This window comes from Helobdella robusta, assembly GCF_000326865.2.
Source record: "Helobdella robusta unplaced genomic scaffold HELROscaffold_12, whole genome shotgun sequence".
Taxonomy (NCBI): domain Eukaryota; kingdom Metazoa; phylum Annelida; class Clitellata; order Rhynchobdellida; family Glossiphoniidae; genus Helobdella; species Helobdella robusta.
In genome coordinates, this window is record NW_008703664.1 from 3,340,773 (window position 1) to 3,354,903 (window position 14,131).

General features: G+C 31.4%; 1 protein-coding gene across 1 annotated transcript; it reads left to right on the top strand.

Annotated features, from left to right (window-relative positions):
- Nucleotides 1–1,386: 1,386 nt before the first annotated feature.
- HELRODRAFT_72856 (hypothetical protein) lies at nucleotides 1,387–13,768 on the top strand (the record flags this gene model as incomplete). Its single annotated transcript, XM_009013706.1, has 17 exons — nucleotides 1,387–1,518; nucleotides 2,143–2,341; nucleotides 2,728–2,922; nucleotides 3,898–4,044; nucleotides 4,314–4,510; nucleotides 5,078–5,179; nucleotides 5,428–5,577; nucleotides 5,732–5,814; nucleotides 5,956–6,154; nucleotides 6,261–6,374; nucleotides 6,441–6,548; nucleotides 6,706–6,857; nucleotides 7,874–7,983; nucleotides 8,434–8,520; nucleotides 8,801–8,838; nucleotides 9,225–9,365; nucleotides 13,619–13,768. The coding sequence occupies 17 exons, from the start codon at nucleotides 1,387–1,389 to the stop codon at nucleotides 13,766–13,768; spliced, it is 2,304 nt and encodes a 767-aa protein (XP_009011954.1).
- Nucleotides 13,769–14,131: the final 363 nt, after the last annotated feature.

A 14,131-nucleotide genomic window follows, 5' to 3' on the forward strand; every position in this document is an offset into this window, starting at 1 on the left:
TAATGCCACCGGAAAATTTTCACAAACAATTTCACGTCGAGAAAAAAAAAAATAATTGGAGGATGTTAGTTTAACTTAAGTCCAACTTAATAATGAGAACATTTATAACGAGAACATTTTTAGGTCTTTAATAAAACAAACATAAAATAAAAAATCTGAGCACAATAATGAAATACAATGTAAATTTGCAATGAGCCAACAAAGCCAGTCATTCGGTACGAGTGAGCACAAGAACCTAGTGAAATAAAATCAGCACATAACCAAATTGATTAGACCTATTAAAATTAACCAGTGACAATTTAAAATAAATTTAAAATTATAAGTGTTGAAATATTAATTTCAAGAGTTTCAGTTCGTCGAACACGTTTTATTGGGGTCCTGGGCACGTCTTGACGCTCTGTCCTTTTTCATGGTCTCACACGCTCGATTTTCATGGTTTGAAAAAAAATTGATAGGCACTTATACAAACTGCTGGCAATTTACTGAGAACGGCTTTTTTTACCGTTTTCACAATTGAAGTATCCAGGTTGTTTTCGTCCAATTCAGCAAAACATTGTTAGTATTAAGCTCGAAACCCAACTGATATTTGATGAATTTACTTATTGTTCAGTATTACATTGTGACGTAGTGTTCAGTTCGTTAAAAACAGATTTATAATTATAATTTAATTGTTTAATCAATAGTTGTTTAATTTTGTGTGACGTTCCTTAAAATCAGAAATTGCGTCCGGGTGTCTAAGCTGGCCATTTTATATCGATATAAAATGGTTTGCTGTCAAGGGTTAGCTTTGAAAGAAATTGCTCGTATCTGCCTTTTTTCCTCATTCGTCAATCTTCATACCCATTCCAGATGCGTCGGGTCAGGTTCTGTTCAGGTCAATCATTTCTGAAAACTCTCTTTTTTTAGCCATCAATTTTAAATGAAGAGACGGAAAATATTTTGTAGGACACTATGATTTACCAGATTGATGTAGTTAACGTATCAGAACCAAAAAAAAATCGCGATATATAAATAATAATAATATTATTATTAAGAAGATATAAGAAGAAATAATAATATTTATTATGAAAATAATAATAACTCAGCGCTTTGATTGTAAAGAAACTTTCAAACATCTGTTTTTTCATATTTAAAAATGTTAATTTTAAACAATTTTTGTTTCTGCATTTTTTTTCAAGCTAATAATAAATATTTTGCAGCTACCTGTTTTAATTATGTCCTCAAGTAGTTGATGTGAAGTGTTCTCATCGACAAGAGTTCTTACTTGCGGTCATATTGTTGTTGTTTCGCCATGACAACTCTCAAAGGATGATTATTTTAAGAGAATCATTCCAACCTATAATGGAAATTTCCGTTTTTAATTTTCATATTGTGTCCCGACATAGAATGGGAAACAAGTTGAGCAGCAACGTATCCGATGCAGTTAAGCAGCAAGCAACTGGCGGCTCAGGTCAAGTGGTCATCTACCAGCTGGCAGACGTCAAAGGCGGTGGACAGCTTATTGAAATCATGAAAGAAGTTTGTCAAATACCTTTTCAAAAAATTTAAATTCATGGAATTCATTTTTTTAAATTTTCATCAGTTGAGTTGACAATATTTTCCTAACTGTTTTTCTTCAAAATAGGCTATCCAAATTGTTAACGATGATTGTACATTAACAGTCGTACACAATCACCGTAACAATGAATAAAACTAAAAAAAGTTAAATAAGCTTTATTAACTTATACAGACTCAGTTTCCAAAAAAAAAATTGTTGAAAAAAATAAAATATATTTAACCTAAAATTGTCATCATGAAATGAATGGTTAATGTAAAGTCATGGCATTGTGTTGCTCAACAGTGGTGACGGCACACGCACACGCACACGAACACATCAACGTTTCAATCATAAGCATAAATTAGCGCATCACCCACATCGCGTTTGATAAGTAGCTTGATAAGGCAAACATTCTTCCTGCTTGAGCACTGCCGTTTCAACCCAGAATTAGCGCCTTTTACCAATGCGCCATCTATCTTTGAAACTAAAAATGCATTTCAGTTACAAATTACTTAAAAATTGATAATGTCATAACATGAACATGAATAAAAAGTGAATGAATAAAAAGTACATGAATAAAAAGTACAAAAATAAATTTTAACTAGGCCAAAAAAACTAAAAACTACGAAAAAGCCGATTCACTGATAAGAGAAAAGCTGAAAGCATTTGTGTACAAGAACGGCGAAGGAGCCCGTGTGAGCTCGTCAACCCTCAACAAAATAAGGATAGGCCTCCTATCCCACGTTCTCGAATTTGATCAGTACATCAGCTATCGGGAAAATATTCAAAAAGAAATTGGGACTAGTGAAAGCGAAGTCACTGCGGTTTCTAATGCTGCCGACAATGATTACAATATTTATTCGGCAAACATTGTGGAGCGGGTAATTAAAAATGACAACAAAAATAGCGTACAGTACAAAAACCTGGCGTTTGAAAATAATTCAGAAGTTTGTGATTGTGCTAACAAATCCTCTGCGGTTCAGAACAGAATGGTGAACCATCGTTCGAGTGGGCTGTCGAGAAATGAGAAAACCGAACAAAGGAAAACACACCGCAAAAGTTTGTTCTAAATTGCTTTGATTTGATGTATCTGGTGTTATGATATTTAAAAAATGTAAATTGAGTGAACAAGTTTTGCCAACTATTTTAGAAAAGATTTAGATAGAATTAAATCAGATGTAATATGTTAGACAATAATATATGTTCAGAAGGCAATAGTTACAAGAAGGTGTGTTGGAGGTTGGACGAAAGAGGCAGCTTGGGGGAGACACCACTGCACGTCTGCTTCCTGAACGCAACTCCAACTCATGCAGAACTGGCAAAAAGATTGCTGGCCATCTATCCCAATCTCATCAACGATGTTTACGTTAATGATGAGTTTTACGGTTAATAAATAAATCATTCAGTACCATTCATTTTTTCTTGTTAGAAATTTTCAAAAATATTTTAAACTGCGAAAAAAGAGCCAGACATTGTTTCCAAACAAATTAAGTCAACTTTACACTTGCAACGTCCAAAATATCGATTGTTAGGTTCTTCTTTTTGGGTGTAAAAATTCTACCTGTTAACTGCTAAGTTCTTTAACCATTTTTTTTACAACTTTGTCATCGTTGGACAACGTGTGGAAGAATTCTAAACTTTTATTTTTATACTTTTTTATTTTTACTTTAATTTCTATTTTATTATTTAATTATTATTTAATTCTAATGTTCTGTAAATTTGAAAACTTAATGAAGTATTGAATTAATTCCAGACAAAAGTGAAATTCTTAGTTTATCTGAGTCAGAGAAACTAAGTAGACCGCGCGGGGGGAGGGGCGACTTGCCCCCCGGGCTTATGGTAGATCCGCTACTGTCTCTGACGTTATCATTCCTTTCTATTATTTCTATCATATTATACAAATAATTGCATTTCATTTTGATGAAACATAACCATTCATTTTATTTCTTTTCTGTAATGGATTTTTTTAGAAATTATTGAAAAAGTAACCGCTGGCCGAAAAGGTTTCTTAGGTGAGTCGGACCAAGTTTTTGGCCAGAAGGTTGGCCATGTCTAAGTTATTCATTTAATCCTCTTTAGCAATCAAGATCCCAGCAACCAGAATTTCAACTGCTCTGGAGTAATTTTAAAATCTGGTTTTAAAATGGTTTTTGTTAAATTTTTCAACAATATTGATATGAAGCCAATTATCGCATATTAAACTCTGTTTAACTATTGATAGCAATCAGTTTGTTCATTTCTTTTTAAATTTTTTTCATCATTTTTAATAAGTTGTAATTAGCGTTCAATTGAAATTGTGTTTTTGAACTTATAGTATTTTCAAATGAGATTCCTTTCATATGTGTTTGTTGTTTTGTAAGGAGAAAGTGTGCTGCACATGGCGATAGTGAACGAGGACCCGGCCATGGTGAAGTACCTGCTAGACAGAGGATCGGACATGCACCAGCGATGTTCAGGAACCTTCTTCTTGCCCGACGACGTCAAAGGTTCCTGCGTGGCAAGCGAAAGTTGGCAGGATGAGAGCTGTGATGAGGACAGCATTGATGGAACTTGCAAATGCAACGTAACTTCCGCTCGTGGAAAGAACAAAAAGAAAAGAAAGAGTCAGTCAGCCGATGATAATCTGATAACAAATTATGACGGGTTAGTGGAAAGATGAGCTGTACTTCCATCCTATTTTTTGTTGACTAGTTATGCGAACAAATTAAAAGACAAAAATTTTGTGAGATTTCAAAAAATAAATGTTTGTTGAGACACAAATGAGAAATTTTGCGAGCAATCATTCAACTTTCAAAAAATAATCATATCCGTAACAACAGGCATACGTATTGGGGCGAATATCCATTGTGTTTTGCAGTTTGTCTGGGCCAGGAAGAATGTGTCCGCCTACTCGTGGCGAAGGGAGCTGATGTGAACAAACAAGATTCCTTTGGAAACACAGCGCTGCACATTGTCGTTATTCATTACTATAAGGTTAACTTAATATTCTTCGGCAATTGTTTTACATTTGCACCTTGTTCATACTCTGCAAATTTGCAAGTTTTCATCTTAAATTGTTTTATTCTCTGGTTTTAACGCATAATCCATTTTTTTATTCGTTTGTTGATTTAAACGTTCAACAAAATTTTATTTAAAAAATAATTTTTCATGTTTGTTTGAGTTGCTGAAAATTAATTTTCAAATAATACATCATTGGTATACGTTTAGCTTCGTTAGCTCAAAAAATTACATTAATTAGTACTGATTTTTTATAAATCACGATGAATTTATAACTATTATAACTTTCCAGATGACGAAACACGTTGAAATTTCAAATGTATGTTGGTACGGTTCAATATCTATTTTAATAGTAAACTTTTTTCATTAAAATAAATAAATAATGAAACAGCTTAAATTATTTTTCAACTAATTGAAGACTTTTGTAAATAACATTGGTTTTGTACAATCACCGCAGAGCTACATCGGACCCAAAGTAAACTTACATTTCAATACTAACAAATTAGGACACTGTGTAATTAAGATCATCGTGAAATTATGCAGGACATGTATGACTTGCTTGTTAGCATGCACGCCAACATAAACCTGAAGAACAAACAAGGCCTCACTCCTCTTACATTGGCTGCTAAGTTGGGTCACATCGAGGTCTGTTTTCAAGCCCTGTTCTACACTAAAAGCACTATTTTTAAACTGTCATTTAAGATAAACTGTCATTCTATACAATAATTTTATGTATTTTTGATAGCCTAATTGTTTAAAAATGACACAAACCCAAGAATGGCACTGAAAGTTATAGCTGGGAACATAGCAGTACGTTAAATTATTCGCACCACCACAAATTACACCATTTTCCATTAAAAAAAAATCTCACCACATCTAATCTGACCTCTCAGATGTACCAGCACATCATGCAGACTGACAGAGAAGTGTACTGGACTTACGGCAACGTGACTTGTGCTGGCTACCCACTGGATCACGTCGACAGCATCTCAGAGACTGGCCACATCAACAGCAAGTCGGTCCTCTACTTGGTCGTGTTTGGGGTTACTAGAATTTTGTTTGCCTGATCATTTTTTATTTTCTGATTTTTTTGAAATATTCGCAATTAATTATTATTATTTAGATACAATTAATTTATTAGTTGCCCCATGTTTTAAACGAAAAATGAATGATAGAGCGGTATTAATTTCTATAAAGAAAAAACCAGAACATCTGGATATGATAAACGGAGCATTGGAACAATTGCTGAACGAAAAATGGAAAACATTTGCTAAAGCTAGGTGACCAAATCATGTCGTCTCAGTTTGACTTACAGAAAGATGTATGCCTGCCTGTAAAGTGTTTAATTATTTTCAGTTACTGCTACTTTTTGAGGTTTTTTTATTTAGGATTTCAAATGTACCACAAATATTTTTTCAAAGATTTTTCCGTCGTCTGATATTTTTCTTGTTGTATTTCACGGTGGCTACTGTTGCATTCTCCCTGAGACCAGGCACCGTCATCCCGTCTTCTCCCATCAAATCCAACAGCTCACAGATCTCTAAATATCACTCAGATTATGAAAACGAGGTAACGAGTAGGAGGGTTGATGTCTCCTTTTGTCATTTAAACAAGCTGGATGTTCGATAGATACTAATAAACTTTTCGTTTCTAATCTGTTGATTATTAGCAGTTAGATTTGCAAACGTCATACGTTTGACTGGGTTCATCACGTTGAACCACACAGAGTTACCTGGCGATGGAATATGAAGGAGGAGTTGACGAGAAGGCAATGCGTATGGTTACAATCCATTACGTCGATCCGTGCTATCAGATTCAAATTCAATCTTCCGTTGACATTGTTAAAGATATATTTTTATTTTGATTCATTGCGGAAATAAGTTTTTGAATGACCATTCTTTAATAGGCCAGGCTGGTGTTTGAAGTTCTGACTGTGATAGGATCTCTCATCTACATCATTTTTGCTCTGAGGGAGTTGCACTTCCAGGGATGCAAAAACTTTTTTACATCTCAGGTACATTTCATTCTTCTGTTAATGTAAATCAGAAGATGCGGTAAAATCTACAATTTTAATTAACTTGAACGATTCAAAGGTAAAACGTCTTTTGACCATTTATCCAAAGATACAATACTAACTAACTGAACCTACTCCTCAAACGAAACCTACCCAGAAAACATCACCAACGAAGACACTGTTTCTCCTCTCGAACATGATCATCATCGCCATGGTTCCCTTCACTGGGGCATGCTCCTACAGAGCGACAGATTGCATGGCTGTCCTTGCCTTACTCTCCACAGGGCCATACTTCTTGTTCTTTTGCAGGTATCAACTTTACATCGTTTGATATATTATTTTTTTATTTGTTGTTTTTTTTTGTTGTTTTTATTTTTTTATTTCTTTTTATTTTTTGTTATTTTATTTTTGTTATTTTCAAACCTGTATTCTCAATTTCATATCTTCAACCCTATACTTTGCTATAGTTTTTGTTGATGTTTTTGTTGATCCTTAGCTACATCATGCAAAAATCGGCTGTACTTTTGTAAGCCAGGTTTTTAATTTGGTCCATAGATGAATGAATGTTATGAAGAATGAATCTCAAATAATAGTAAAAATAACAAACGTTACATCTTAAGTAATAGTAATAACAATAACAATAATAATAATAAAAATAATAATAATAGTGAATCATAAATTATAGTAATTTTCATAATATTAGATATATTTAATACAAATAAAAGGGTTGTTACGTAAAATGGTTATCATTATACTATTATTATCACTATAACAACAATTATTATTATTATTATTGTTAACGTTATTTTTATTAGTAATGTTGTTATTATTGTTGTTTCTGTTGTTTTTGTTGTTTTACTGTTGTTGTTGTGTTGTTGCTGTTTGTTGTTGTTGCAATTGTTGTTGCTGTTGTTGCTGATGCTGTTGTTGGTGGTGTTATTGTTGTTATTCTTGCCTATATAATTTTATAATAATATTATTCGTTCAATAAATTACTCAAAAAAGCCAATATTTTACATGATAAATGTGACGAGTTGCACTATGTCAACTATGAATGAGTAGACAAATGAATGAATAAAAACGAAAAAATGAACGAACAAATGAATGAAAAAAAAACAATTGAATGAATATATAAACAAATTACTGAACAAATGAATAAATTAAGAATTGAATGAATGGACAAATAAATGATAGGATGATTTGATAGGTTGATTGATGAATGGATGAATTGATTGATTGGTTGGTTGGTTGGTTGGTTGGTTGGTTGGTTGGTTGGCTGGTTGATTGATTGATTGGTTGGTTGATTGATTGATTGATTGAACAAGAGGCTCCAAGATAGTTGGTCAGTTTGTGGTGATGATCTACTGGATGATCAGGAAGGACCTCTTGCGTTTCTTCTCCATCTACCTCATCCTTCTCGTTGGATTCTCACAATGTTAGCCACGGAGATATTATATGTACCTCATTTTGTTTTATTACCTCAAATGAACTTCTTTAGATGATAATAAAAATAATAATAACAATTATATATATATATACATATATATATATACATATATATAAATATATGTATATATATATATGTATATATAGATATATATAAGATATATATATATATATATATACATATATATATATATATATATATGTATATATATATATGTATATATATATATTTATATATATATATACATATATATATACATATATATAAATATATGTATACATATATGTATATATATATATATATATAAATATATATTGTTTGACTATAGCAGTATTGATATAATTCTGCTGTTGTTGTTATCATAAAAATTCATATAGCGCCAATTAAAAGTAAATGTGTAAAATATTTAAAATGGATCGGTGAGTGTATACGTTGCAGCGATGTTCATAATGTTCCGGGGCTACGATAATCCTGCCTTTTCTGCCCCTCTGGAATCCATAGTTGGAATGTTTCGCATGTCTATTGGTTGGTAATCGTACTGAAATTATTTCATAATTACTTCTAAAATATTTTTTTTTATCTGAAAATTTTCAAAATTATTTCAAATTATTCTATTGTAGCTTACTTAGCAAGTATCAAAATTAAATTTAAACCCACTTTATATAAAACAAGTAAGTTGTGTTAAAATTTCAGAATGATGAATGAAATGATGAATCATCGTTAAGTAATAATGATATGATGATTTATTGATCGAAACATTTGAAATAATTAACAACGTGAAGCAAGCAGTGATGAAAATTCGCAGGAGCCTTTGCCGAAATGTATTCAAAGTTCGAGACGAATGTGACGACGATCATGCTGGAGACGAACCCAAAGGTTTCTTCATTGTTTCATCGCTGGCGTTTCCATCTTATGCATTTTTGCAGTATGATTTCAAACATTAGATTTATCTGAATTATATTAATTAACTTCACAGGAAGCTTATGGTCATATCTACACTTTACAAGTATTTCATATTTTTTTAAATCTTTTGTCATGGAATTTTTAAAAGTTTTAACTTCAACAATTTTTTTATATAAAAGAATTTTGATATTTTTATTTTATTTTGTTATACTAATGCGTGGGTTATATTTTGAAAGGTAATTGTTTACCTCTAACTATCGAATGAATTTCAAATTTTCTGCCATGAGATTGTTTCACCACGAAATGCAAAAATTTCTCGCTTTGAGCACTTTTTGAATGAATGGAATCAGGTGATATTCATAGTGTTCATGATCCTGGTGGCACTGCTACTCATCAACATGTTGGTGGCCATGATGGGACACACGTACGATTGTGTCAACCAATCGCAGAGGGAATGGATGAGACAGGTCTGTTATTTATGTAGTATGATCCTGCATCGTAGCGAGGCATTTGTTCAGCATTTTTTCATTATTGGCCATGTTGCTTTTGTCAAACATGGATATCTATTCGGTAAGATTGGCACATAACCAACGGACTATAACCTCAGTGATGGAAATTTTAATTATTGCAACCACAAAAAAATTTCAACACAATAATAAACTGGGGAACAACGCCAGATGATTTTTCGAAATTTTTCTAAAATTATAAAGTTTATGCAGCAAACTCAGAAACAAGTTCTGGGATGGTGCCGACCTACATGACTTTGTTGTAACAAATGGGAGTTCTTAAAATTTACAAAAATATCTAAGTAAAACGTTAAAACTACATTTTGCTTTAAGATGCAACTTCTACTTAGGTCTGAACGGAAAGTACCGTTGTACCGTTCTATCTTTGCGCTTCCTAGCAAATCATTTTATTGCGAAAAACTTGTAGCAATTGAATAAATTTTTAATCCATCGCAAACCCCTCACTAACATCACCAACTTAACATCTTCAAACAGTATAAAATATTTTAATTAGTTCATTAAAAACAAAACCTTCATAAAACTTCTTTCAAATTTTTCTCCCCATTTGTTAGTTATTTCACGATTAATTCTCATTTCATTCCAATTATGTTTCAATGAGAAACTTCCTTTTGAGAAAAAATTTAATTTTAATTGTACTTACATTAAACTTCTTTTAAGTAAGTAAACTTTTTAATTTTTTTTCAAACCTTTGGCAAGTTAATCGAACAGATTAGAAGCGTGTAGAAGTTAATTAATATCATTTCATCCAATTTAAGCTTTCATATAAAAATGTCGATAGTTTAATTTTTATTTTTAAAATGTTTTTTTGAATAACAATATTTTCATTTCAATTTCTAAGTTTTAAAACCTAGCAAAAATTTTTTTTTACTGGAAACTTGATGATTTTAAATGAAAATTAATAAAAAAAACAAAAATTAATTAATTACAATGAACTTTGTGGTCAATATTTTAAAATAATTTATCTTGTATCGAATGAGTTGGCATATTTTTTCCACAAAACAACAAGAGTAAAAATTACGATTTAGGTAGAAACATTTTTTTGAAATGTTTTAAATTCATAGTAAATGCACGACAGGTGCCGCAAAAAAAAATAATTAAATTCCACTGAGTTTGAGTTTGTCTGATAATAATCTCAAAATAAGCCTTGCAGAACATTGCCTATATAATGGTTGGCGTCTAAAAGATAGTTAAACAAGCCAAAATTTAGATATAGCATCTAAAATGAATATTTAAATTTATGTTTTATTTTTTCTGACATGCTCAAACTAGAAATAAAAACTAACAATTGGAGTGTTTCAGAGAGTCGAGTAGTTACGTAAGCCATATATGAACATTAGATTATGAGAGATGGTCACTGGTTGGCTGCTTGCAATGCTTTTTCATTTCTTCTTTTGTGAGTCACAAGTGAAATTTCAATCCAGTGGAATATTGAATAGTCATAAATGCAATGAACTGATTGTACATGGTGGCCATAAAAGGCTTGGATTGTTCTTTTGATGAGACCGAAATGATAAATGTTTTAATTCAATTGTTAAAAAATTCAGTTGATTATTTTAAAGTTTTTGATTAATGATACCATCTTTTTCTACGTAGTTTTAAATAAATACTTTATGAATTAATCTTAATCAGAATTAAAAATTTATGAAATATATAGCGATACCAACAAAACTCATCAATTTGTTTTCGTTCCCTGGTGAAGTCTCTTGCAATTCGAACGCACTTTATTAGCACTAAAATAATTTTATCTGCAATGAATTGGAGCTATAAGTACATTTTAAATCAAAAGTACATTGAAAGCATCATGGCCAGTTTCCAACGTTGTGTGTTTTTATAATAGGTTCAAAAATGGAATGTTTTTTTCCTGGCGAAATATAATTTTTCATGTAATAAAAAGGTTAATTAAACTTTTAAAATACAAATTCCCAGCAACAGACAGAAAAAATATTTGCTCGAAAATAATTTTTTTTCAATTCAAATTAAAACTATAAAAGCCATCTGAATTGGTGGAATTTATACGTTAAATTATTTTCTTTAGACAATTTTAGCTCTTATAATTAAAAATTTTTTAAATATTCACCTTTTAAAACAAAAAACATCATTTTCGTGAAATAAATTTTGGTTGGAAAAAATGAATATAATAAATAATGAATGATATTTGGCTCAGTGCGGGCCACGAAACGAGCCTGAAAATTATTTCAAATCCGGAAATACCAGCTTTTTTAAATAGCATTAAACACCATTGGGGTTGAATGGACCCAATGGTATTTTTACATTGAAAAACTGAAACAGATATGTGTGTAAATTATTTTTCTTAACTTATTTATTATTTTTCTTATTAACTTATTAGTACAAATTTTCAACAAACTTCTAGAAAACAAATTTTATCAAAGTCAATTAATTTTTACTTACGACAGTTTTTGCAAATTTTTAACAAATGTTCATCACAAACATTTTTTTTACAAATAGACGGCAAGTTTTGGTTTTTGTCTTTCTTCCTATCACACAAATAACCTCTTCTTCTAGTTGGTGGTTTTACTGATGGAAATAACTTTTCGGATATTAAATCTTGATGGCCAAGTTAATTGCATAAATTTATTGAAAATTCTCTTCCGTTTACTTTCTCTGTGTCGGTAAAATCATTCCAAATGATGTAGGCGTTGAGAGCACTAATATCGATCATATTGTAGAAAACAATAAGAGGTCACCTTCTTGTCATTCTCTTCACACTGTATCTTATGGTCATCTGGTCCATAGTATCAACACCAGATTTTGTTGAGTTATAGAAATTTATTATTTCTGGTTTCTTTTTCTTATGGTTTGTGTCAACATCAGGTTGATGATGCATGGTGCTCAGCAACACAACAGCTTTATTTTTTTCTGGCTACATAAGATACAATTGTTAAATTATTGTTAGTATTTCCCTTTTTTTGCAGTAGTAAAACTTTCTGGCAACCCAGGTTTATTTTTTCTAACAGTACCAAATAATGTTAACTGATTTTTTATTATTTTTTCAGCTAGAGGCAAGCTAGTAAAAAATTGTCACATGTTACATTTCTCCCTGAACACTGCAAACCTTCAACCAAACCAAAAACTACTCTAACTCCACCTGGCTTTTCCGAACATAATTAGAGCTACTATCACACAGCAGCCAAAATTTAATGCCATATTTCCTGGTTTTAAAGGAATATATTGTCGAAATGGACATCTGCCTCGGAATGATACCAGCTGCTCATCCACGGTCACACATGAACCTAACTTATATGCATCCTTCAAACTAGAGTTCCATAAATCAAACGCTTCTCTTATAGGTTGTAATTTATCTGGGCATCTTTGTTTTCTACGTGAGTATGCATTATCAAACCTCATGACTCTCAAAATTTCCTGAAATCTGTTTCTTGGCATTCTTCTATTGAAAATGGGTCTACCATCTGTCAAGCTCCAGAGTTGAGTGACTGTCTCGTTTTTTGATTTGTATACACCAATCAAAATCAAAATTCCAATAAATTGTTTTGAGCTCAGCAATATCTATATGATTGCATTTGTCTTTGTAGACTAAATGCCTTTCTTGATTAGTCCAAATACTGACTTTGTTCAATAATTGAGGCTATAATATTGCTCTTGGGGTCCATTAGACCCCACTGGTAATTGATGCTAGAATTCAAATTTCGAGTTTATCTGGATGGAATATTTTAGATTTTTGTTTATCTTTTTACGTACATTGAAACTAATAAATAAAAGTCACAAAAGCTGAAAAAACTAAAAAAATTATTAAAGTAGATATATCATTTTAAATTATTAAAGTAGATATATCATTTTAAATACCTTTGTGGGGTCCAATGGATTCCATTGGTAGTTTTAGGGTTAAAGTGAATTCGATCGGGAATCAGCTGCATTCTGTTCTTCTGCCATGTAGGGCAGTGCCGCCTGTTGAATCGCTCACGACACAAACATGCACTGAACAAATTATTTGTTTTCTTAATTTTCGTTGAAATTCTGCACGTTCATTCATTAGTTGAAATAAACTTTAAAAAAAAAGTTTTAATTACGCTATAAAAATTATAAAAAAGATCAAGAAAGATATTTTTTAATTTTCACAATAATTTATGTTTGTGCAAGTGATAAAAAGAAAGAATGCAATTGTTGATAGTTGATGGTTGATGATTGATGGTTGATTGATGTCTGAAAACAAACAGTGGGCCAAGATAATCTTAGTAATCGAAGAGACGATAACGCCAGAGTCTCGCCGGAAGCAGCAGATCAAATACTCGCAAGAAATGAGAGATGGAAGAAGAGCGCTGGCCATCAGATGGAACGACAAGGTAGGTGGTTCGAATACAAACTAAGGAAAGAACAGCCATAAAATAATGTTTATCTTTTTTTTCTCTGGTGAGTGAATGAGTTGTTCCTCGTGTTTGAATTTGAATGTTGCTCTATATGCTGGTTGCCTTGTATAATAAAAAACCATTATATAATAGTTTTTGGAATTAGGTTGAATGAAATAATACAAATAAATAATTATCTTTTTAGGAAAATCAAAACGAAATAAATTGATTGGAAGACAGACCGAATTTGAAGCTAATTAGCATTGCATAAATAAACTTTACGTAATATGATACTTTTCCATCTGCATATGAATATATCTATTTTATAGTGATATATATATAGTTTTATATAATAATAATTCTTAAAATAATTAAAAGTTGATT